This window comes from Orycteropus afer, unplaced genomic scaffold (genome assembly GCF_000298275.1).
Source record: "Orycteropus afer afer isolate SDZICR_OR568_19922 unplaced genomic scaffold, OryAfe1.0 scaffold00067, whole genome shotgun sequence".
NCBI lineage: Eukaryota > Metazoa > Chordata > Mammalia > Tubulidentata > Orycteropodidae > Orycteropus > Orycteropus afer.
In genome coordinates this window covers 3,531,025-3,554,452 of record NW_006921654.1, presented here as the reverse complement: position 1 = coordinate 3,554,452, position 23,428 = coordinate 3,531,025, and the positions used below count along the sequence as shown (strand labels likewise).

The 23,428-nt window shown below is 60.0% G+C and overlaps 5 protein-coding genes across 5 annotated transcripts; 2 read left to right on the top strand and 3 right to left on the bottom strand.

Annotated features, from left to right (window-relative positions):
• The first annotated feature begins 142 nt into the window (after positions 1-142).
• Positions 143-3,925, top strand: KIAA0895L (KIAA0895 like). The gene is made up of 6 exons (XM_007940241.2): positions 143-712; positions 794-937; positions 1,186-1,318; positions 2,229-2,534; positions 2,632-2,729; positions 3,761-3,925. The coding sequence occupies exons 1-6, from the start codon at positions 143-145 to the stop codon at positions 3,923-3,925; spliced, it is 1,416 nt and encodes a 471-aa protein (XP_007938432.1).
• Positions 3,926-5,389: 1,464 nt separating this feature from the next.
• Positions 5,390-6,551, bottom strand: NOL3 (nucleolar protein 3). The gene is made up of 4 exons (XM_042780880.1): positions 6,257-6,551; positions 5,780-6,087; positions 5,535-5,669; positions 5,390-5,416 (listed from the first exon to the last, which is right to left on the bottom strand). The coding sequence occupies exons 1-4, from the start codon at positions 6,549-6,551 to the stop codon at positions 5,390-5,392; spliced, it is 765 nt and encodes a 254-aa protein (XP_042636814.1).
• Positions 6,552-9,128: 2,577 nt separating this feature from the next.
• HSF4 (heat shock transcription factor 4) lies at positions 9,129-13,705 on the bottom strand. Its single transcript, XM_007940239.2, has 13 exons — positions 13,583-13,705; positions 12,873-12,981; positions 12,661-12,788; positions 12,446-12,570; positions 12,122-12,197; positions 11,880-11,944; positions 11,327-11,426; positions 10,995-11,122; positions 10,643-10,870; positions 9,996-10,101; positions 9,830-9,895; positions 9,586-9,655; positions 9,129-9,280 (listed from the first exon to the last, which is right to left on the bottom strand). Exons 1-13 carry the CDS (start codon positions 13,703-13,705, stop codon positions 9,129-9,131), a joined length of 1,476 nt encoding a protein of 491 aa, XP_007938430.1.
• An 851-nt stretch (positions 13,706-14,556) lies between these two features.
• On the bottom strand, positions 14,557-16,265 carry FBXL8 (F-box and leucine rich repeat protein 8). Its single transcript, XM_007940238.1, has 2 exons — positions 16,114-16,265; positions 14,557-15,529 (listed from the first exon to the last, which is right to left on the bottom strand). Exons 1-2 carry the CDS (start codon positions 16,263-16,265, stop codon positions 14,557-14,559), a joined length of 1,125 nt encoding a protein of 374 aa, XP_007938429.1.
• A 5,078-nt stretch (positions 16,266-21,343) lies between these two features.
• On the top strand, positions 21,344-23,428 carry TRADD (TNFRSF1A associated via death domain). Its single transcript, XM_007940387.2, is given in 5 exon segments — positions 21,344-21,448; positions 21,450-21,621; positions 22,426-22,703; positions 22,786-22,984; positions 23,118-23,428. Coding segments are annotated over 5 exon segments (1,065 nt in total).

Here is a 23,428-nt window from a genome sequence, read left to right as displayed (position 1 = left end):
CCAAGGGCCCAGCAAGGACAGTGTGGGGCACAGGGCCTGCTGGGCCTCACAGGCCACACCCATCACATGCCCTTCTGTGTCCTCAGAGGTCAACAGGGAAGACAGTTGGAGTGACCCAGCTGGATGTGACCCCCAAGACAGAATGGTACTGGATTCGGGGGCCCAGGTGTATGAGCAGGCACCCCCCAGCCCACCTGCCAGTCCTCTGTCCCTGCGCACCAGGCTGAAGCCCTCAGACGGAAATGGGCCACCGTTGTACCCCTGGTCTCGGCCCCTGCCCTTGCCCCTGGCTCTGTCAGTCCCTTCAGCCCTACGACCCCAGCCTGAGGTGCCACCCCCCTCAGAGCCACGCCTGGGCCACCGCAGCCAAATGCGTCGCAGTGAGAGTACCTGCACTGTAAATAGCACTGGCCGGCGTGGGGGTGGCATCCAGGGACGAGCCCAACCTGGATGGGGACGGGACCAAGGTGGGGGCACCCTGCGGCCTGCAGCCTCCCTGCCTCACATTGCTAAGATCCGAAGAGAGGCAGGCCGTGGTGCCAACAAGAGCCCCTGCATGCTGGTGGCCCTGCGACCAACCAACATGGACAGCGAGCGAGACAAGTTCTTCCAGTCCCGTTACACCTACAACCCACAGTTCGAGTACCAGGAGCCCATGCCCACGGCGGTGCTAGAGAAGTACTGTGAGGCCTCTGGGCAGTTCGTCCACCAGGTCAGTGCAGCCTGCCTACCTCCCCCCAGCCTGACCACCCAAGAGGCCTGGGCTGACCAGCCACTGCTGCCCTGTGTGCAGGCAATTGGCATCATCGAGGCTGTCCTGGAGAAGTTTGGCACCTACGAACATTTTGAGGCTGCCACCGGGGGGCAGCTGCTGACCAAGTGCCAGATCTGGTCCATTGTGCGCAAATACATGCAGAAGGAAGGCTGCGTGGGGGAGGTGAGCCTGCCTTGCCTGCCAGCCCCTCCTCTGCATGCCCCAAATCAGGCTGCTGAGTGGGTGGGGTCAGGTCCAGCTCCGGATCCTGGCTGCCTAGTAACCCCAGGCAAGTCTTGGCCCCGGTGGATTGGAGGCTGGCTCTGAGCAGAGGTCATGAAAATTGGGTGTCCAGCCTGTGGCATCTGTGGGTCCATCTGAACACTGGCCCAAGTACCAGTGGCTGTGGCTCAGGGCAGCGCTGCCTGCAGGTGGTGGTGCAGCTGAGTGAAGACCTGCTGTCCCAGGCCGTGATGATGGTGGAAAACAGCCGGCCCACACTGGCCATCAACCTGACGGGAGCCCGCCAGTACTGGCTGGAGGGCATGCTTCGGCATGAGATAGGTCAGGGTGTGTGTGGGTGGGTGGGGGGTACCGGTGAGAAGGGGTTGGGAAGGGTGGGGGCAGTGAGGAACCCCAGTAAACCCACCCCATCTGTTTCTTCCCCTTCCGCTTGGTGAGCAGCTCCCTCCTCCCTCTCCCTCACAGAGGCAGCCAGCACATGCCAGCCAGCATGCCCGCTCTCCCACCTCCTCTCCCACGTCTTGCCCCTTCTGGCTATGTTTTTCGCCCTCTTAGTAATTTCCCTTGACAGCGGGGGCAAGTTGTTGAGGCCCAGACAGGTCAGAGGAGCATTCAGGGTTCCCACCAGCCCAGTTAACATGCAGGTCCTGTCCAGGGTGGGTGGAAGTCCTGATCCTGGGAATGGAATTGTTTGACCACACACGAAGCCGGTTTTAGGAGGGGACAGGGTAGGCTGGGAGGAGGGTGCAGGACGCTAAACACCACGATTCCTTTCTGTCCCTCCTCATCAAGAGTCCTAGTGCTCTGGGCAAGAGGTGTTTTATTCTGAGGGCTCAGCATGACTGTGAAAATGACAGGGCAGGCGGGATGTGGATTGGGTGGTGTGCGTGTGTATGCGTCCCTCCAGGGGGCTGCGGGCAGTGTGATTTTGATTTTCGGAGCGTTTGTGTGTTGGGCAGGGCATGCTTATAAGACTTTCTTGATCCTTAGGTGCAAGTTCACTGAGGGGGGTCTTCCCAGTGCCAGGAGTTGAGTGAATAAGTATGCATTTGTCTGGAGGAGACGGAGGGGGAAGGAGACTTGAGGGGAACTGTGTGAGAGCCTGAGTCTGGGGACTCAAAGATACAGACTAAGCAGCTAGAGGTCCTGAGGGTGGCACAGGGCAGGGCCATAGCAGGTGGGTCCTCTGGCCACCCCCACCTAACGCCACGGCCCCACGTCCTCCCCGCAGGCACTCACTACCTGCGGGGCGTGAACAATGCGCAGCAGCCATGGCACAGCGCCGAGGGTCGGGTGCAGTATGGGCTGCGGCCCGCCAACCCCACGGAGGAGGGCTTGGCCAGTCTGCACAGTGTGCTATTCCGCAAGCAGCCGTTTCTGTGGCGCGCCGCGCTGCTGTACTACACCATCCACCGAGCCGCACGCATGTCCTTCCGCCAGCTCTTCCAGGACCTGGCGCGCTACGTGCAGGACGCAGACGTGCGCTGGGAATACTGCGTGCGCGCCAAGCGCGGCCAGACAGACACCTCGCAGCCCGGTTGGTAGCCGCGCACAGGACCAGTTCCCAGAGTTGGGGTAGGGGGCTGGGGACCGGGCCTCAGGCCCAGGGTCTCACAGCCCTCCTGTGCTCACAGGTTGCTTCAGCAAAGACCAGGTGTACCTGGATGGCATCTTGCGCATCCTGAGGCACCGCCGGACCATCGATTTCCCGCTGCTGACCTCGCTGGGCAAGGTGAGAGGCCACGGCCCGCAGAGGGCCCATCCAGCTCTCCCCCTCGCTGCAGTATCCCATGAGTGTCTGATGGATGTTCAGCTGGGGGCTGGGTGCCAGAGCTCTCTAGCAGGGGGAGCACTGGTGGAATTGAGAACAGGAGATGAAATACGAGATTGCGGTGACAAGAGTTCTCAGGGTCCACAGCTGTGACATGTGCTTGACCCAGCATGCAGGTGTGTGTGTGTAGACACTGCTTCTCAAAGGAGGATCAAGGGCAAAGGGCAGTCAGGAAGAAGGAGAAGTGACCAGGGACCAAATCCCTGGCACTGGGCCTTTGCATCAGGCTAAGGAAGGTGGCCTTCTTCCAGAACAATGGGAGTCAGTGGGGGGTTTTGAGAAGAGTGGCACAGATGAAGGCTAGAAGGCTCCCTCTGGAGTCACATGGGAGGTGGATTGCAGAGAGGCCTATAGGGAAGGGAGTGCAGAGGAGGAGGTGGTCTCTCCCTGTGGAGTTGATGGTGATCTGACCTAAGGAGCAGTGGCTGTGCAGTTGGAGAGCAAGGGATAAGCTGGAAAGCTTTTCCAAGGGTGGAATCCCTTTAATTCAGTGGCTACCCTGAGTGGGACAGTGAGAGAGTCCAGGCCTGGGTAACAGAAGAGAGTGAGGCTGGTATACGTCAGTACCCAGGAGGTAGAAGAGCTTCATCAGTGCCATGTTAGGTATGGGGGGGTTCCTGAAGGATATTCTAGGGAAGGTTCAGGAGACAGTGAGATACCTAGGTTTGGAGGTGGGAGGAGAAGCCAGGCTACAGAGAGGAGTGGGATTGTAGGGCATAAATGGTACAAGGTATTAGGAGAGCAGAGACCCAGGACTGAGCCCAGAGGTGCGTAGATTGGAGATGGACAGGAAGGGGAGAGGGAGGGGGGCAGAGAAAGGAGTCCCTGGAGCAGTGGGTGATGAGCATCAATCGAGGGCTGGGACCAGCTGCCAGAGGAGGGGGTGGGGCTGGGGTTCTGCCTCTCTCTCTGACACGGCTCCTTCCATGCAGGTATCCTATGAGGATGTGGACCACCTGCGGCCCCACGGGGTGCTGGACAAGACTCGAGTGCCCCACTTCATGCAGGACCTGGTGCGCTACCGGCAGCAGCTGGAGCACATCATGGCCACCAACCGGCTGGATGAAGCTGAGCTGGGCCGCCTGCTGCCTGACTGACGCTGGCCTAGGGCCACAGGCAGAGGTCCTGGACAGAGGGCTGCAGATTGGCCCCTAGAACATGAAGCTGTCTGCTCTGTGCTTCCACGGCCTGGGTGTTTCTTGGGGAACTGGGAGGGCAGGAGCATCCTGAGATGGAGGGGTGGCAGCCACAGATGGCTTGTGTCCTTTGTTAGCCTCTCTGGGACCTGGGGACCAGCAGTAGTAGCATGTCAGGCCTGGTTCGACCTTTCTGTTGAGCAGAGGGGAGGCTGGGGGCAGTAAGGTTGCTGAGCATGGATGGGGATGGGGGAGGGTGGTTTGGGAGTGGAAACTTGTTCCTGCATGAGATGGCTTTGGATGTCTGGGGACTTCAGTGCCTCCCTTCCTCCACCTGGCCCCTTGGTGCTCCTTCAGCTTTCATGCTGTCTACCTCTCATTGGGTCTTGGTGGGGGTCGGGACCCCTTCTCTTGGTGTGATTGCCTGAGCCTGGGGCCCTGGCTTTTACACAGGCTCAAGGGGCAAGGGTTCTAGTAGAGAGAGGCCCAGCTGGGATGTGCTTGCCAGTGCACCCCCTCCCTGCCCCAGTTATGTATATTCTGTGTTATGTGTTGTACTTCCTGGGGCTGGGAGGCAGCGGCTCCTAAAGGTTTGGTGGGGTGAACAGGGCTCCCCTGGAAGGCACCCATGCTTGCCCAGAAGGCACTGCTTGTTCCTAACCTCGCTCACATCACACACACACACACACACACACACACACACACACACACACTGCAGGCCTGTGAGCCAAGCCCAAGAGCTCACCTGGCCCTGCCTCCACCCCTTCCACAGCCTTTACTGTTCCTGTCTTTGCCTGCACCCTAACAGCTGATCTCTGGCAGAGACTGGCATAACCTGGCAGCAGCCACAGTCAGTGAACCTGATGGGCTCCTAGTGCGTCCCATGTCCTGAGCCCCTCTTGGACCAGGGGAGGAGCAGAGGTAGTTGTTGCTTCCTGTATCACCTCACACTCACTGTGTGGACTGACCCAGTCCCACTCCTCTGAGCTTCAGTTTTCCCATCTGTAAAACTAAGAAACACAGCTGGCAAGTCCTTATTCATTCAGTCAATGAATATGTATACAGCGCCTTCTGTGTGCCAATTACTGGTCAGAACCCTCACTGGACTCCCAGTGCAGGGGAAGCCAGACAATTAAAACAGCAATTACAATGTCGTGTGTGGGCTCTGTCTACCCATTGTCCCATCCCGTTCCTTCCTCTCTCCTGATCTCACTTCTCAAGGCTCTGCACCCTACGCCTTTCCTAGGCACAGAGAAGTCTTCTTTGCCTTGCTCTCCACATCAGGCCCAAGGCCTTCCAGGGAGGGGGGGATGGTGCCTACACAGGCCCCTAAAGACTCATGAGGGGAAAAGAGCTGTGGAGCAGCGGCTAGGCATTTGTCTCACTGGGGGTCTGGGTCTGGAATCTCTAGGGGTGCACCTTGGACTACTGGGGGCAGGAACAGGCGGAAGACTGGGGAGGAGAGTGGAGAAACAGGATGCCCAGGTCTCTGGTAATCAGAGGCCTGCACCCACCCTCCAGTTCCTGGGCAAAGAACCAGAATCGTGGAGCGAGCCCAGCTCAGGCTGACCCTCCAGCGTTTATTCACCTCCAGCGGCACTGAGCCACAAGGAGTCTTGGTGGCATCCACCCAGCCCAGGCAGGATCCCACGTCCCTTTCCGTTTGGGCGGGAAGCTGCTGGTCAACGCTCTGGTCTTCAGGAATCTAGGAGCCATAAGATAACAGGGGAGAGTGGTCAAGTGAGGTGGGATCTGCCCTCCATTTCCCAGCTCACGCTCTCCTGCCAGCCAAGGACTGGGTTGGGGCATCCCCACACCTTCAGACTCATCCGCTGCCTCGCAGTCGGGCTCCGGCTCCGGCTCCGGCTCGGGCTCTTGCTCGGGTTCAGATTCCGGATCCATTTGGGGTTCCGGCTCTGGCTCAGCCTCTTCAGAGGCCTCGGCTTCCAGCTCCTGCTTGGGCTCCTCGGGGATCCCGGATTGCACCGCCTCGGAGCCCTCAGGGCCCCCAGCCCCATCCCAGTCAGAAGGTCTGGGCAGTCCGGGGCATGTGGTCCCCGAGCCGGATGTCTCAGGCGTCCAGTGGCCAGGGCACGGAGGGTCGTAGCTGCGGTCCCGATAGCCTGGGGCGGAGGGAGGGTCTCAGGCTTAATTGACCCCTCCTCTCTGGCCTCTGCCACCACCTGCCCTTCTCACCGGGTTACAACTCCCGCCCCTAACTTAGCTTTTGCCCCGCCCTCCGCATCACGTCCGGCTCCCGGCTCCGCCCTAAGCCCCGCCCCGCGCGCTCACCAGGGCCCACGTGCTGCCAGTCCCAAGCAGGGTCGGGTGCGCGCGCGGTACGCTGCGCACAGTGCAGCAGCTCGTTGCAGGCGGCCTCGCCCTTGCTCTGCACCAGCAGCAGCAGCCGGCGCATCCTGCGCTCGGCATCAGGCAGCGCGTCCAGCGCCTCGTACTCCGCCGCGTTGAGCACACCCCGCGCCAGCAGCGCGTCCAGCAGCAGCCCGGAGTCCGCCTGCAGTGTCTCTACCAGGCGTTTCCGCTCGCGGTCGATCGTCTCCGACGGCCGCTCCTGAGCGTTTCCCATGGTCCAGGCTGCATGGTGGAGAGGGAGACGGGTAATGGGCGCCGGAGGACCCCTTTTCTTGACCTCTCTCCCGGGGCTGCAGTGAACACCCGAGGGCGGGCCGAAGTTCACCACGACCCGGACTAGCCAGGTCGGTCTGCAGCACTGCACCTGGAGCCCACTGCACCGAGCCTCTGCCTTCCTGCCTCTCCTGCTGCTTTGTCCTGTCTCCTGTTCCCCTAAACGTTAGCTGTGGCTCTTTGAACCACCTCGTGACACTCGACTAGGTCAACATTTGCTCTCACCTCCTTCCCCAACCAGGGCCTCCAGAACTCCAGCCTCCAGCGGGAACGTCCCCCTCAGATACCACCACCGGTTCAGACCCAGTTTATCCAAACTGACAAACTGACTTCTTTCTCCACTTCTTCAGACAGAAGGACCTAGGATTGATCCCAGATACCCCACGCCCAGCTCTCTGTCAGGTCCTTTCCAGTCTGTCTGCTGAATCTTTCCAGACCAGGTCCAGCCCCTGCACTGTCCACCACCACCACCACCATGGTGCAGCACCCAGTGTGGTCTTCCGGCCGCTCCTGGTCCCCTGATACCTGACCAGGAATACCTGAATCCTCTTGAGTCCCAGCTCTGACCATGATGTCCTACCATCACCTGAGACACGACTGTCTCTGAACTGGCGGGGGAATGACTCAGTCATCTTCTGCTTCATCTTGGACTCTCCAGGGACCAAAACATAAAAGCTACCAATGTTTCCCAAACTTTTATTGTTTTTCCCCTTGTCTTGATTTTACCCACACATTGCTCATCCTGGTCTCCTTCTCCCTTTGGGGTCCCTTCTCTACCTTATTCTAGGCATCTGGGCCTTGTCTGGAAGAGAGAGTGAGGTCCTAGCCCCCATCTTGAGTGCCTAGTGGAATGGCTCCTCCCACCCCCCTGCAGAGGTAAGCCTTTCCCCACTTCCTTCCACCACTCAGTGCCCCCAGAACCCGCCAAGCCCCTGGCTTCTCTGAGCCCACGCAGTTCCCTGTGTCTGGAATGCCCTTTCCCTCCCCCTAGTGGACCCATTCTCCAAGACTCAAATGCTCCCTTATCCATTGCAGTGCTAAGTCTCCCAAAGGCAGGCTGGCTCCTTCTGTGAGCTCCAGGGAGCAGCACATACCCTCACCACTGGGTAGTTAACGACATTGCACGCTGTACTGTGCACTCGAAGACCCTCTGCCTTCTTCCACGAAGGCCTCCCAGTGACTGACCCAATCATGGGGGGAGTGGGAAGAGGGGGATCAGCATCTACTCTAGACCGGGAGGGGGGATGCTGATTGGATTAGCCTTCCCTTCTTCCTCACTTCTTGTTAGCTTCCTTCTCCCATAATCCCAAGTCCTGCCCTTGGTCCTGTCTGGGTAACCCGGACCCCATCTCGTCCGAGACCTTCCTGGTTCTCACTGCTCGGAAGGGAATTCCGAAGCTACGTTGCACCCGTTCGGCCTCGGAGCCAGTCCTTCAAGATCATAGGCCACATCCTTCGGGGAGCGCCATGCAGCCCCAAGCGGTAGCGCAGCTGCAGGGGTTCGGCAGCGGTCCCCCCACTCCCGCAGCCAGCGAGGAAACTGAGGGAGTCTTTGCGCATGTGCGCCGACAAGGCTACCTTTATCTCTTCTCCACCCGGTCCCTGGGTTTTAAGAGTCCTGGGGAAGGGCGGGGCTCACCGACCTCCTCGGAGCGCGCTGCTGGTGGCGGGAGGCTGGTTCTGCCTAATCTCAGTTTCTCTCCCGCCCCCAACTGGTTGGGATGGGGCTACGGGTCCGGTCCGCTCTGGGCGGTGCCACTCACCGATCGAGCCTCAGTCACGCAGGAGATGACAGTGCAGAAAATGCTGGGCCTGTGTGTGGGGGGGGAACAACAGCTGCAGCGGGGGGCGGGGCGCCCAGGGCCGCCCGGAACCAGGGCGGGGGAGGGGGGGGCTATGTTCCCGGGACCTGAGGAGCAGGGTCGCGGAGCTGTGCTCGTGCTGGGGACATACACGTAGTCTGTTTTCTCTCCGGGTGAGCCTGGAGATGAGTCAGGGCAGGGCAGGGGAGGAGACATTCTGGGCCTGGCCATACCCAGGAACTTTACATTAACGTTCTGGTCGACCCCTCCTCTCTGCCTGTCATAGATGATGCTCAGAGAAGGAGACCGATTTGCCTAGGGTCGGAGTGGCTGCATTGCGGAGCCTGGTCTAACCCAGAAACTCCGCTACCCGAAGGTCTCAGTGGTCGTTTGTAAGCCCACGATCCGGGCCTAGGGGTCTAGGCAGGAACGCTATTGGTGGGGTCCCCAAACACATAACACTCTAGGATCTGGACGCTTCTATGAATGCGAAGACACTCCCCCTACACAAGACTTTTGTACTTCCTAGTTGGTAGAGAAGAGACCAGAAACTGAGAAAAATGCAGTTTTATTTGTAGGGCTACGCGTGGGAATGGAGAGCGGCCGCCGAGTAGCAGGGGGTTCTCTCAGCCTCCGCCAGGGGGCGCCAGGAAGCCGAGAAGGGCATGCTGCGTGGGACCAGCCCCTCGGCCAAGCCCGCTCCAGGGGGCGGGCTCTCAGGGAGAGGGACTGGTTCCTGGGCCCAGGTAGGAGGCTCGGCTCTCAGGGGTGCTGTAAATAGTCAAAGCCCCAGGCAGGCCGAGGGCTGGACCTCCCAAAGCCGCCGGGACGTCCAGCAGTAGCGGCCTCCCGGGTGTGGGGTCCTTGCCTAGGAGAAGTGGGGTCTCACTCAGCAGAGAGAAACGCTTTTGCTCCTTTCCCCATCCTTTCTTTGGGGAAGAAACGCCCCTCCTGCCGTGTGCTGGGTTCAGTAAGGGTGAAGCATACATTGACAACCTTCCCACTTGGGCGCAGTGATGAGCAAGTGGGTGGCCGCGGGTAGCTCTCTGCAGAGCTGCTTGAGCTCTGGAGGCTTTCCTACAAATCACAGACTTGCCTAGCCGACCAACCACCCAGTGATCACTCAGAGCAACCACAACCTCCCCCCAGGTTCTGAGTCACCCCCACCATTACCTGGGCTCTGTGAATTTAACCCCTTAACTGACAGCTCAGCTGCACCTCTCTCTGGAACCAAGGGCTGCATCTGCAGAGGAAAACCCCAGGAAGCAGCTAGATGGGAGGCTGGGGAATCCTCTGGACTTGGGGCGATCAATCCTCCTCAACCACAACTTTGGCTCAGAGAAACCCACAGCCATGGACCACAGGGCCTGGTTCAGCAGTCCCCGGGCCTCGTCCCTCAATTTCACCCCTGCCTTACCAGGGACAGCTCCAAGTCCAAGTCCATCAGGGTCCACTCTCGCCCTGAGAGGCTGGGGCCCAGCACCTGAGGGGAGCTTGGGGGTCAGTGATGGCCTCCCCAGGCTGCACAGACAGCTAGACCCTACCAGGCCTCATACTCCTGGCCCCAGCTGAGGGGTACTCACATCCAGGGGACCTGCAGGCTCCAGACTTTCTGGGGTACCCCGGAGCAGCATCGGAGGCAGCAGACCCTCTGGGCTCCGGCCCCCTCTCTCGAGACCCAGAGACTCCCTGTACACAGAGAACTGCTGTTGGCTTGCAGTGCCCACCCCTCCCCCATTAGGACCCCGGCCCAGCCCCCTCAGTCTAGAAAATACAAGGAGAGGAGCTTCCCCACAAGAATACCCAAAGAGTGCCTCAGCCTCCTACCGGGGGCCTGAGGTTTGGGTTGTGGCTGGGGTCTTAGGCAATGTCCCTTCTCTATGTTGCAAATGTCAATATCAGTAGTTCTTAAACTATTGTGCAACTCAGTCACCTCAGTAAGGCTCTTTAAAATGCAGATTCCTAAACCATTCCACAGAGATGCTGACTGACCTGGTCCGGAGTCAGAAATTCTGTGTTTGAATAAGCTTCCCACTTTTCAGGGGACTGGGATGCTGATGTTTCTTGGAGCACACTCTGAGAAGTCAGGTCAGGATCACAGATGAAGTGCCCAACCTCCCTCTCAGCCACCAAAGGGCAAAGAAGGCTGGGAAGGTTTGTCAACTGCTAATTGCTGGTCTATCTGCAAAACTGGCCTATGGGCTCCCAGTCACAAGTGGGTTCTGCTTACCTGTCAGGGACCTCCCTGGGGCCCCTTGGTTCAGGCTGCTGGGCACTCCTGGGCCCCTCAGGGCTGAAGCTCCCTTTCTCTTCCAGGATGGCCTGGACCACAGCCACAGGCAGCAGTGGGGGGGCTGTCACGCAGAAGTCACACTCGTTTGGGGCCAGGGCCAGCCCAGCCTCGACTTTCCCCCCTGGGCTGGCTGGCTCTTCTTTGAGCAGTGCCAGACCCTTCTCCCTGCACCAGAGAAAAGCTTCAACCAGACCCCGGCCCTACCCGCTCCCCTGACCCCCACAGCCATGTGGCTACCAGCCAGCCCCTCCCCCACAGGCTCCCCAGAGGGTAGCCCCTGCCCCCTTACCTCCCATCACCACTGGAGGGAGAAAGTCCAGTCCCTTCTGGGGATGGGGAATCTTCGGGGATGTCCGAGATGACAGGTCCCCTGACCCTGTGAGGGCTACTGAGGCTAGAGGTGGTCTCTGAGAGTGGCTGCAATTAGAACACCAGGCCCAGCCCTTGACTCAAGCCACAGGGAGAGCCAGAACCCCACAGCACCCAGTTGGACCAGGTCTGAGAGAAGAGGTCTGGGGGCTTGGGGGAGGGGGGCTGATGTCCATCTTCTCTTCTGAGGGAATGAGGCAGCTCCCCATAAGTCCAGCTGTGCCCCGGGGAGGGGGAGAAGTACATACTTACTGACTGGATGAAGTAGGGGTCCTGCAGGATGGCACCAGGTAGGGGGCAGCTGAATTTGGCAGGTGATGAACATGTGCCCCCCTCATCCAGCATCAGGGACCTGTGGAGGGTGGTCCAGTCATGGGCTGGGGGGCAGGGCAGGCTCAGCCTCCACGCCCTTCAGCCTCCACCTCCCTCCCTCAGGCCCCAGCAGCCAAGTCAGCAGAGCTGAGGCCTGTTGCCAGGGCGTCGGTCACATGCTGGAGGTAGAAGGGGCTCCCACTAGAGATGGGGGCCCTTTGGGGGGTAGAGAAGGGAGGGAGGGAGCATGGTTTGAGCCCCAGGTCCTCTGCTGAGGATGACTGAGGTGGAAGAGAAGAAGCTTGGGGGTGAGCAGGAGGGTGGGGAGGGTTGGGGGAGGAGGAGGGTCCTTCGGTAGAGAGGGAGCTGATAGGGTAAGCAGGCCTGTAGGGATGGGAGGGAACGAAGATTCCTCGAGAAGGGGTGCCTGCAGGGGACTTCTGGTGGGGAGGGCCTGGAAGCGGAATGGGGCCAGCGTCCCCGGCCTTCTCACAGCTTTCTCTTGGCTCCCGCGCTGCTGGAACCTGCCTGAAGTGGCCCGAAGAGGCACTGGATCAGCTGAAAGGGAAGACAAGGGTCAATTCATCCTCCATCCCCGCCACCACCTGCACAGGGAACTTCCCTGGTGGGCGCGAGGAAGGGGCTTCACTTGGGAGCTGGGAGTCGGGGCGTGGGTCAGGGCGGGAGGGGGGACGTTGAGAAGTAAGAGAGAGAAGGGGTGGGGCTGAGGAACACCTTTCCAATGACCCGGTGCTGCTGTCCGTGGCTCTGTCGCAGCGTCACCACCTCCCGCCACAAGATTTCGTTCTGCCTGGGGGAGCGGGTAGGAGGGGGCTGAGGCACCTGAGAGCTCGCACAGTGCCCCCCCCCCAAAGAATGGAGGTGCCCTGAACCCGCGACCACCCGATGGTCACCCATCCCACAGAGTCCACAGGGTTCCTCGGTTCGGTTCATTTGCCCGAAGGGGAGCGCTGAGGCCCAAGGGAGGAAGGAGCTGCCCCGAGTCACCCCGCGGCCTGCACCCTCCCACCCAGTCCCCGCCCCATCCGTCCCGCGCACTGCCTGAGCTCGCGCAGCCGCGCCTCGGTGCTCTCCTGCACGCCCCGCAGAGCCTGCACTTCGCCCAGGAGCCGCCCCAAGTCCTCGGGGCGCCAGCGGCCGTCGTCGCCGCGCAGCGCGGGCACCTGCAGACGACAGGCACCGTCCTGAGAGAGTCGCGTAGGGCAGAGCCTGCCCTCTCAACGCCTCCACCCAGTCCTGCCGGCAGCTCCCACCTTGCGCCGCACGCGCTCCAGTAGCTGCTCGTGACCGCGAATGAAGCTCGGGTGCTGGAACTCGACGTGGTCGCGCTCCGGCCTGAGCAGGCCTCCCTGCTCGATGCTCACCACCTTCCGAAAACCGTCTGGGAAGTGAGTGGGGCGTGAGTCGCCCCATCTCCGGGCACCTAGCCACCCACATCTGTTCCCCGCCCGGCCCAGGGACTCACACATGTTGAGTTGACGCACAAAGCTCGCCATGTTGCTGTGCTTGAAGTACTGGGGCAGCACCTCCTTGGCGAAGCGGTTCTGGTCGCTTACGAGGAAACTGGTTCCGCTCTGCGGAGAACACCACCAGCCCATCGCGCGGATGGAGCCCCGACTTGGTGAGCTGTGCCTGCCCCAGGCCAGACCCGCTCTCAGGCGCGCGCACCCACTCTCCTTTACTCTAGAGACCTGACCTGCCGTTCACTGGAACATGGGGGACCAGGCCAGGTGAGAACCAACTGTGTGGCCCAGCCTGGGGAGGCTATGGTGGGCCCCCGAACCGACTCAGACTCCGCACTCAGTTCTCAGAAAGGAGTCTGTTTTGACGCAGAGACCAGCCCCAGATTCTGGCCCCGGACTAGAGTCAGAGCCAGCCCGTCAGTTCCCCAGGTCTCTATTTTCCCATCTGTCAGATGGGGTAGGGTGGGAACTGAATGACTTCAAATATCCCTTGGGTTCTAGGTTCCCAGGAGGCTCCTACCCCTTTCTTGGCCCCAGAGGAAGGCCCCTCACCCTCATCTTGCACACTTCTCCAAGATGAAGTAAGTGCCCCAGACCAATGAATCAAGTGCCCACAGCCCCGTCCCAGAAGGGGGTTCGGTGGGCGTGGGTGTTCACTGAGGTGGAGGGATCCCGGGGGCCCCTGGGTGAGTCTTGGGACCCCAGCCCTCACCGGGCTCCAGCGGATCAGGTGGTCGGTGCCTGGGTCGCCCACCAGAGCCCAAAGCTTCCCGAGGAAGGCAGGCACGGGGCTGGGGCCGGGCTCCGCCGGCAGTGGGGCTGGCGCTTCCTGCATAGCGCAGTCTCGCCCAGCTCAGCGCTCGGCCGAGCCGCGGCGGGCTAGTCAAAGCCGCGGAAAGTGCTGCGTTTGTCGCCTGCCCCGCCCTACTCCGCCTCCGGGGCGCCAGATCAGGCGGGGGCCACGTGCGAACCCGCGGGGCGGGGCTCAGACCGCGGCCTTGGCACCAGCAGACAGAAAAGGAAGGATGGGATGAGATGCGTGTAGTGTAGAGATTCCGGTCCCCACCTTACCCGGCCTCCTTGGGAAATTGCCTGTACCGGGCTTTGTATGTATTGAGAGTCCTAGATGTCCGCGGGCACGGTGAAGCCCCAGGGCGTGGGGCGGCAGGGTAAAAGACGGAGCGGGGGAACTGACTCCCACCCACCGAATACTGGGGCGTTGTCATTCGAAGGGTGGAGTGTTCCACCCGATTCCCGCGGTGGGCCTCGGGGCCTGGATCTCTCCTACCCCAGCCAGGACAGCTCCTCAGGTCTCCGCGCCTTCTCTGGCTTCCTAGCTCAGAGCCAACCTCGCCTTTCACGGGACGCAGAGACACTGCAAGATTTTTATTGCACTCACCCTGGGTCCTGGCCCGGGCCCTCCCAGCCCCAAAGCCTAGTCCGTGGAGCTAGCGCAGAGTGCGCAGAGGGGTGGGGTTGGGGGAGGCTGACCCCAGTGTGCCCAGGCCACAGCGGGGCGTCTGTAGACTGCCCAGAGTGTGCTTGGGCTGTGCCGGGCTAGTCCTGACGCTATCCCACAGGCCCCAAAAGAACCCCAAAGGAGGGTGGTACCAGTTGGGCCGTTCCTGGGCCCCCTAGCCCGCATCCCAGAGGCCGCACTTCTGCGGGGAGGTGGGCGTTGCTTCATCACGCCACTAACGTGGGCCTCCAGGGATGCGGCTCGCGCGTTAGTTTGAGCGTGTAGCTGCGCAGGCGCGGGCAGTGCGCTAGGAAGGCGCCCAGCACTGCAGGCCGCACCACGCAGAAGCAATGTACCTCACGCAAGCCTGCGCAGCGCGCCGCCAGTTTCTCCAGAGCTTGGTCCAGCTCAGCGGAGGCGGCAGCACGCACTTCGAGCGTGCGCAAGCTTGCGGCGTAGTGGTGCGCTGCGAAGTGCATGGGGCCTATGGTGTCGCCGGAGAGGTTGAGGCGCAGCGCAGCCACGGGCACCGAAGGCTGGAGGATGCGCCTCACGGTGTCGGCAGACAGCGCCGGCTCTAGCTCCAACTCCACGCCCAGCCCCGGGTGGCGGCGGCGCAGCGCAGCCCAGGCCTCGTCGGGCAGGGCGGGCGCGCGCGCGTCTTCGGGACACGCGCACCGCAGGGCCAAGAGCACGAAAGGCGCGCGGTCAGGCGCGGCTAGCGCCTCGAGGGCGGCGCGCGACAGGCTGGCGAGATGCAGGCCAAGGATGCGCAAACTCCGGCAGGCCGCCAGCAGCTCAAGCACGGAATCTGGCCCCACGCTGCCCACGAGAGTGCAGTTGTCCAGGAAGAGGCTGCGGAGCTCGGGGCAGCCGCGTGCCGTCTGCAGCACCAGAGCGTCGTCCAGTGTGAAGGGCAAGCGCCGCAGGTCCAAGTGGCGCAGCGCGGGGGCCGCCCGGCAGACCGCGTGCACAGCGTCCAGGACGTCGCTGCCCGCATCGAAAAGAGGCTTCTCTCCGCGACACTCCAGGCGCAGGCCTCGCAACCCCTGGGCACGGCCCGCCAGCGCTGTCAACAGCTTTGTGGCCGCCCAGCGGCTCGGCTTCCTCCATGGCTCAAATTCCAGACTCAGGTTGTGAATGTGGTCCAGGCAGGCGGACAGATACGGCGGTAGCATCCCTTCCCACTCACTGTCACAGCTTGGGTCAGAGCGGGACAGAAGAGGCATTGGCTACGTCCCTGCGACCTGCGAAGAAGCCCCTATTCCCGCTTCAACCATTCTCATTTCCCGCCCCTTATCCACACCTCCGTGCCCTGACCACGCCTGGTTACACAAAGGCAGGGTTCGTTGCGAAGAGTAGACTCTCCCCACCCTTTAGAAAATTTCAGTTGCATCTGCCACAGGTTGAAACGCAGGCGGAGTAGCCAATTATATTTTAGGAACGGGCCTTTTTCAGTGGTCTCTAGGGAGGCAGGGCCAGATTCAAATCCCTTGTCTTCAACTTGCTAACTTCGGGAAGTTATCAAAGCTCTCTGCCTCAGTTTCCTGTCTGAACAACGGAGAGGGTAGCACCTATCTACTCCTTAAGGTTTTCGTGAGCATTAAATGAATTAACATATGAAAGGCACTTTGAGCAGTGGCTGCTACATAGTACGTGGTCAATAAATGTTAGTATTTTGCTTTTTCATATGAAGTCACTGAGTTTCTACCAGAGATCCTCATCTAATACACACTCACATACACGGAAAGAAAGGGCAGCGCCAGGGGGGAGGAGCAGCTCACCTGACGTTCGTGTCACGCCACACGGTGCTGCAGGTGGCGGCGGCGGCCCAGGCCCGGCAGACCCCAGCGGCGGCGGCGCGGTCCCGCAGGGGCAGGTAGCGGAAGATGAGGGCCAGCACCTCCTGGGGCAGCTGCTCTCTGGATTCGGCCATAGCCTGACGGTGGGGTGGGGGCAGCTTCTGCCTGGAGAGAGAGGGATGTCCCTGGGCTCAGAGACCAACGCATGGTGGGGGGGACGGAAACACGGGGGCCTGGGTGTAGAAAAACTTGTTGCCTGGAACTGCTACATAATCTGCAGAATTGGGTGCAAGGTAAAAATGCAAAGCCCCTCGTTTAAAAAATTAAGAATTTCAAGATAGTGACAGCAGAACATTTAATCAGGTAATAAAGCAAGCGTAGGGCCCTGTGCCACTGTACAGGTTTCAGCCCATGAAGTTGGGTGTGGGTACCCAAGGGTTTCTAGCTACTTGCTTCACGAAGTCAGTGCCGATTCATGGCAACCCCATGCGTGAACTGTGCTCCACAGGATTTTCAATGGTGGTTTTCTTGTAAGTAGATCTCCAGCCCTTTCTTCCGGGGTACCTCTGGGCACACTGAAATGGCCAACCTCTCCGACCATTTGCCCCACCCTGGGACTTCAAAGTCTTCCTGGTTCGCCTTTAAACCACTTTCACACTTTATACTGTATTGGAAGGAACGGAAACCTATGAGCGAAGTTGATAAAGCCAAGGTCCCTGAATCTGGAGGATGTTATCAGAAAGCTTGGGGAAAAAAGTCCTCCCTGGGGAAAATGGAGTGCGGCTGGCACAGGTCCTGGCTGCCAACAACTCTCCTTTCCCCTAGTCGCCTCCTCCAGCCCTACTACACACATACACCCGAGCCGACCCGATCCGAAGGCCGGACTAGCCTACCGGGGGTCACTAATCTGATTTCTCTCGAAAGCGCTCCTGAGGACCAGGGCAGGACTGTGTCCAGAGCCCGCCCGGAGGGCCATTAAACCGAGGGCCTCTCAGGCTGCGCGGGGGCATCAGAATCACTGGATACTTGTTCATGGTACAGACTTCACGGCCCCACCGACTGAATCAGGCTTTCGGAAAGGGTAGGGCCTGGGAATCTTCATTGCCACAAATTCCGCGTGGATCCACAACGCCCTTACTGCGTCCTGTCGCTGGCGACTACAGGGTTAACAGGGCGAGAGCTTTAAAAATCAGACTTAATTGGCAGGGACCACGAGCCAATCCAAAAGCGGGGGCGCAGGCGGGGCACAGCTGGATCCGCCCGGAGAGGGGAGGCTCCTTCCTTTCCAAACATTTCGCGTAGTACCCGGCACTTCCTACGGAAGGTTGGTGGAGCAGAGAGAAACCAGGGAGACTCTGAAGCCTCACGGCTCCGGGGTTTGGGGTGTCCTGGGTTCAAGTCCAGACCCTGACCCTCGAGCAGCCAGATCTCCGCAGAACCTTCCACCTCAGAGCGCCGTCCTTGGGAGGAGAGATGAGTGAAAAGCCTGCGTTCTCTTTGAAGCTGCCCATTTTATTTTAAGGTCCCTCTAGTTTGAGCAAAGTCTCGTTTTGTAATACATAGGGTCGCAAGGAGTCGGAACCAACTCGACCGCACCAAACAACAAAGTGCGTACATAACATCTGACACCACTTTTACTAGTTAAGTTCCCAGTTTCCCTTTTCTTCCAGGCAAAAATTCGCTCCTGGAATTTGCGCTACTTTTACTTGGGGTTCCAGATATCCAAAGCCTGGCTTGTATCTGGGACCCTTAGATACTCCGTTCTGACTGCCAAGGAGTAACAGAGCACAGATCAATGAGCCCAATCCCCACGGAACCCCACAAAATTCTGGTCCCCAGGGGGCGGGGGCGCCCCCTTATAGATCTGTCCCAATTCCTCCGCCCGAGAAGGTAGGGCAGCTGTCACCCTGGAGCCCTCCGGCCTCTTGAGAACTGAACTTTCTCGAAGCCCCTTCCTGCTTCCTGGAGTCTAGCCTCGAACGCCAGTGTCTTACTTGCTCAGCGGATCAGTCGGGCTCTGCTTGGAGGCAGGGCAACGGCTGCGGAGTTCGACTGGGCCGACTAGAGCCGCTAGGAACCTTCGGGGGTGGCGAGAGGGACAGAACGCGAGGGTGGACTGGGCGGCTCCCGCTGGGGCACCGCCCCTGAGGCTCCGCGCACACCCGGAAGCGGAGCGGGTCGATAGGAGCCGGGCAGGCGTGGGAACCTAGGCCGGGCCGACGCTGCCAGGTTAGTGCAGGGGCACGGGGGGGTTCCCTAGTGCGGGTAGAAGCGGAGGTGGAATCCTGGGCCGGGAGCGTGAACGCGGCGCGGCTGTCACCGTCACGCGCGGCTGCCTCGGCCTGGTGCTGCTGGCCTATTGGGCTGTTTCTGTGGGAGGCGGAGGGGGAAGGTATGGACTCTGACCTCCGCAGGTTCTGGCCCGGACGAGGCCTTTCAAGAGGCGGCAGGGCTCTACGACTTGGGGGGGGCGGGGGTTCTAATCCAATGCGTGAGCGGAGACCCCCGCCTGCCTCAGCCCGTTGCACGTGCGAACCCCCAGAATGGTGGGGGAGGGCTAGTGGGAGTCTGGGAAGCTCCCCTTAAGAGGTCCCACGCGACGCAGCTGAGTAGGGGGCGCACCGGGAGTGAGCAGCTTTCAGCCCAAGAGGGACCCTACCGGCAAGCTTTCCCTGTCCACTTGGCTGTTAAGCAGTGTTGATGGGGTGCCATGCTGACCTGGCCCCTAGTACTCAGGGTAGATTTTTCTCGGGTCGGTGCTTATGTGCCTCAAACAGCCTTTGCCCAACTAGATGTCTAGGACTTATACCGGGAGCATCCGCCAGGCCCTCAGAAGGGCGGACACTCGGGTGGGTGTGGCACAGGGCTTCCAGAAGACCAGTTTCTGTGGCCAAACACGTGGGAAGGAGTTGCCAAGGGGAAAATGGGAGTCGAGGGCCCTCGGCTTCTTCTCTACCCTGCTAACTGACCCCTCGACTTCCAGCCTGCCTTTCCTGTTTGACTTCCCCCATCTGTCCAGTCCTAGGCGAAGGGACAGCCCCGCCCCCTCCAGGTTCCTCTTGCCTCCAGTCCGGTCGGCAGACTCTGGCCCCGCCCCGCCCTTACTGCCAGCCTTTGGGGCAGAATCACCTCCATCAGGTCAGCAGCACTCCCAAGTGGGGAGATTAGGAAGATGAAGAAGAGGAGCGCTTTCAAGGGTAGATTTCTGCTGCCCTACGCCTGGAGCGCCCCAGGGCCACTACCTCCATAGCCCACTTGTCTCCCTTCCTCGGCCCCCAGCTGTGCAATATCATCCCGTTATTTATTTATTTTGCTTTTTAAGTTATTTTTCTTTAACACATGGGAAATGTGTCTATTTTACATAAAGTAGGAAATTTTGGTAAATACTAAGAAAATAAAAACCATCCCAAATTCCACTTTACAGAGATACATAATATTAACTTCCTAATAATTTCCAGACTATTTTTGGGGGTAAATACACAAATACTAGTGTTTTCTACCAAAAGGTTGTGGTGAGTCAGGACCCCAGGAGGCTTGCCCTCATGCTCAGACCCAGAATAGGACCGTATCTGTTCTCTTGCCAGGCTCTGGGTGATGAAGGGAGCCTGCCTGGTTACTGCATTCACGTTAGGGTCCGGGAGCAGATCTGAGCGGCAGCCTTTGCTCTGAGTGCAGGATCTCTACCCCTCCCTCCAACCAGGTCCCAGGCTGTGCTCCTGGCTCCTCCTGGCACTCCCTCCTCTGAGGTTCCTTGTCACCTATGCAAATAGATGCCTGCTGGGCCCACTGGTCCTGCCCAGAGCAGTGACATCCATGGTACCCACAGTTGGATCTCAGCACCTCTCTTAGCTGAAGATTCAGGAGAATAAGGGAGTGTGGCTGATTGGCAGGAGGTGAGCTCTGGAGCCTGTGTTTCCAGGAAAAGGATGAAATGGGGCCTCAGGTGAGTGGGGAGGAAGAGATAGGGCACTTTGCCACGATGCCTCATGGGACAGTGACTTGGAGGTCACTGACCTGAAAGTGAGTGAGGCCTCCCCACTCCTCTAGGTTTTTGTCAGAAGATGGCAGTTGGAAATACTAGCACTAAGGGGCCCTACTTTGGCTGGTCAGGGAAGGAATCTGTAAAAGAACCATTTGAGTTACATGCACAAAAGCCCATCTCCAATGATGTTAGAACAAAAAAGAATGATTTAGCTCACATCACTGTAAAACTCAAGGTGCAGTGGCTTCAGGGACAGCAAATCTGGGGGCACAGCATGGTTAGATGTGCACCTCTCATCTCTTGGCTTTGTATCCTTCTGTGTGGACTTCATTCTTAGCCAAGCTTTGCCCAAGCAGAGGCAAAGGAGACCCCGCCCATCCCACAATCTCAGCCCCAAGAAAAGGGAAGCTAGTGACTCTTATTGGCTCAGCCAGAGTTTCAGGGTTGATTTTGATTGGTTCACTTTGAGTCCTATGCCCAGCATTGAACTAGTCACTACAGAAAAGGGGGTGGAATATGCTGATTGACCAGGCCTGAATCACTGCCCAGACGTGAAGTCAGAGTGAGACAGCCCTCTCGACAGGCACAATGATGGAGGAGGAAGAAGGGGAAGTTCTTAAACTTATATCTTCGTCGGAGAGAGAATCTAGCCAGGCTTAAACTACAGGCGTCCTGGAAAGCCAGGAGGCAGAAGAACATGTGTAGGAGGAGGACAGGTGAGAGAGCCTCCTGAAGGCTCAAGTTTAAGCTGAGGATAAGGCCAGGACATGAGTACTACTGGCTGTGGAGCATGGCCGCTAGCCAGGATGATGCCTCCTAAGCCGTCAGCTTTGGCTTTAGTTGAGAGAGGCGCTGGCCTGAAGAGGGGGCGGAGCTTGTCCTGCCTCAGCCGTGGGACGCGCTCTCCAGCACTCTGACCTCGGCGCTTTCTCTGAGAAGGCAGCGCAGGGACAGTCCTCACTGCAGGGCTGGGCTGAACTGGGCTCTGTGCAGAGCCACAGGTATAAGGGGCTGCCTGCGAGATGGAGAAGGAGCTCTGGTGGCGCAGTGGCTACGGCATTCGACTGCTAACCAGAGGGCTGGTGGTTCAAACCCACCAGCTGCTCCACAGAAGGAAGACGGGGCAATCTACTTTTGTAAAGATTTACCTACCGCCTCGGAAACCCAAAAGGGGTCTCTGTGAGTCGAGTCCACTGAGATGGCAGTGAGTTTGGTTTTTTTGTTTGTGAGATGGGGAACTCCCTGTCCTAAGGGTGCCAGCTGGGTGGGGCTGCAGTGGAGGAGACAGGTGGGCCGGGACAGCTGTTTTCAGGTCTAGGCATGACTTTGACACTTCACTGCATATCCAGGAGCTGGGATGGCAGCTGGGCCAAATGAACGCGAGGAGTGGGTGGGCAGCGCATACCTTTTTGTGGCGTCTTCGGTGGACAAGATGGCTCTGTCGGATGCCTACGCTCATCCCCAGAAGAAGGTGGAAGTGTACAGCGCCCTGCGGGGTGCCTTGGCAGGTGCGTGCGCTGACGCGCGGAGGGCGAAAGGCCCACAGGGGCCGTTTCTGGGCGGGGCCAAGGGCTGAGACTCCACCTCCTGTACTCCTTGGGCCTGGCTAAGCCGCGTGGCGTTAGGAAAAAGATTTGATGGCAGGGAGACCCCAGGTTGCGTAGGCTCTGTCTTCTCTGCTTAAGGCACACGTGTCTAGGAAGCTCTGCCTGTTTATGCGTTAACAGCTCCCTGCTCCACTTTTCCCTCCCTCCACGACGACCCCGCGCACTGCTTTCTACTAATCGCGCGTCTTTCTCTTTCCTCTTTTCCTCTCTCAGTGCAGCAGCCCTTGCTCAAGACCTCTCCTCAGTACCTACCTTTCCGGATCCTTCTTTCCCATCTCAGGGCAAAGGCCACAGGAGGCTGAAGCCAGCTGGGGGGGGGGGGGCGGGTCCGGCTCCGGCCCCAGAGCGGCAAGAGCCCCTCTTCTTCCGGGTCAGGGGGAGCTGCACTTGGAGGCAGAAGACCTGAGATCTCCTGCCCCTCTCCCGCCCCACCAGCAGCCTACTCAGAGGGCGTGGGTGCCCAGGGCACACGCCCCACTGTTGCAAAGTCCCTCCGCAGTCCTTTTGGCCCACCTTCATCTGGGGCTTCAGAGATGGGGTGGGAGGTAGCCCTCCGTCTTGGGTGAGGTCTTGGCTTTTATTCTGGGTTGTTGCTGGTCTCCTCACGGGGACGGGGGTTTGGCCGCGGGCTTCTCCCCTCCTCTGGCCGTCCAGAGAACGGTCCCGGGTAGGGTCTGTCCGGCGCCTGACTGCCCACCTCCGCAGAGAGCTGCGGGAGCCCGGACCAGCTGCAGATACTCAAGATCCACCGCAGCGATCCACAGCTGATTGTGCAATTGCGTTTCGGCGGGCGCCAGCTTTGCGACCGCTTCCTCCGCGCCTACCGCGAGGGGGAGCTGTGCGCCGCGCTGCAGAGCCGCTTGGCAATGGCGCTGGCACTGAACTCCTTGAAGTTGCAGCTGGAACTGCGCGCTGGTGCTGAGCGACTGGACCCTTTGCTGACGGATGAGGAGCGCTGCTTGAACTGCATCTTCGCCCAGAAGGTGCGACCGGGCGGGGGACAGGGAAGGGGGGGACAGAGATCCGCGGACCAGACCCCCACCGACGCCGCACTCCCCTTCCTAGCCCGACCGGCTGCGGGACGAGGAACTTGCTGGACTGGAGCATGCGCTCCGGAACCTGACGTGCGGCCTAGGGGGCCAGGGTAGCGACGTGGAGGTTCTTCCGGCCCCCTTGCAGTCCCAGGCCCCCGCTCCGTCGGAGGAGAAGCCACCGCCACCGCCGCTGTCTGGCCAGACTTTTCTGTTTCAGGGTCAGCTCATAGGTGAGGAGTGCAGAAAGACAGGGTCGCCAGGAGGATGGAGTTTGAGGGGTCTGGGTTTGGCGGTCCATGGGGTTGGGAGGGGACCGGCTCTAGGGTCCTCTGTGCTCAACCTGCCTCCCCACTCCCCCTGCAGTTAACCGGCCACTGAACCTACAGGACCAGCAGACGTTCGCGCGCCTGGTGGGCCTCAAATGGCGCAAGGTGGGCCGATCACTGCAGCGTAGCTGTCGGGCACTGCGGGACCCTGCGCTGGACTCGCTGGCCTATGAGTACGAGCGCGAAGGGCTGTACGAGCAGGCCTTCCAACTACTGCGGCGCTTTGTGCAGGCCGAGGGCCGCCGTGCCACGCTGCAACGCCTGGTGGAGGCGCTGGAAGAGAACGAGCTCACCAGCCTGGCGGAGGCCTTGCTGGGCCTGGTGGATCCCGATGGCCGCCTAGTTTAG

What these genes read in the sequence shown, in the direction of transcription:
- KIAA0895L (XM_007940241.2), top strand. Translation starts at nt 143, where the DNA reads ATGGTACTGGATTCGGGGGCCCAGGTGTATGAGCAGGCACCCCCCAGC. An exon ending in GACAGACACCTCGCAGCCCG is followed by an intron (nt 2,535 to 2,631) that starts GTTGGTAGCCGC and finishes CTGTGCTCACAG; the next exon opens with GTTGCTTCAGCAAAGACCAG. An exon ending in TGCTGACCTCGCTGGGCAAG is followed by an intron (nt 2,730 to 3,760) that starts GTGAGAGGCCAC and finishes CCTTCCATGCAG; the next exon opens with GTATCCTATGAGGATGTGGA.
- NOL3 (XM_042780880.1), bottom strand. Translation starts at nt 6,551, where the DNA reads ATGGGAAACGCTCAGGAGCGGCCGTCGGAGACGATCGACCGCGAGCGG. An exon ending in CAGCGGATGAGTCTGAAGGT is followed by an intron (nt 5,670 to 5,779) that starts GTGGGGATGCCC and finishes TATGGCTCCTAG; the next exon opens with ATTCCTGAAGACCAGAGCGT. An exon ending in AGGTGAATAAACGCTGGAGG is followed by an intron (nt 5,417 to 5,534) that starts GTCAGCCTGAGC and finishes TCTCCTCCCCAG; the next exon opens with TCTTCCGCCTGTTCCTGCCC.
- HSF4 (XM_007940239.2), bottom strand. Translation starts at nt 13,705, where the DNA reads ATGCAGGAAGCGCCAGCCCCACTGCCGGCGGAGCCCGGCCCCAGCCCC. An exon ending in AGCACCGGGTCATTGGAAAG is followed by an intron (nt 11,945 to 12,121) that starts GTGTTCCTCAGC and finishes CTTCCCTTTCAG; the next exon opens with CTGATCCAGTGCCTCTTCGG. An exon ending in ACCCCTACTTCATCCAGTCA is followed by an intron (nt 11,123 to 11,326) that starts GTAAGTATGTAC and finishes TTCTAATTGCAG; the next exon opens with CCACTCTCAGAGACCACCTC.
- FBXL8 (XM_007940238.1), bottom strand. Translation starts at nt 16,265, where the DNA reads ATGGCCGAATCCAGAGAGCAGCTGCCCCAGGAGGTGCTGGCCCTCATC. An exon ending in TGGCGTGACACGAACGTCAG is followed by an intron (nt 15,530 to 16,113) that starts GTGAGCTGCTCC and finishes CTCTGACCCAAG; the next exon opens with CTGTGACAGTGAGTGGGAAG.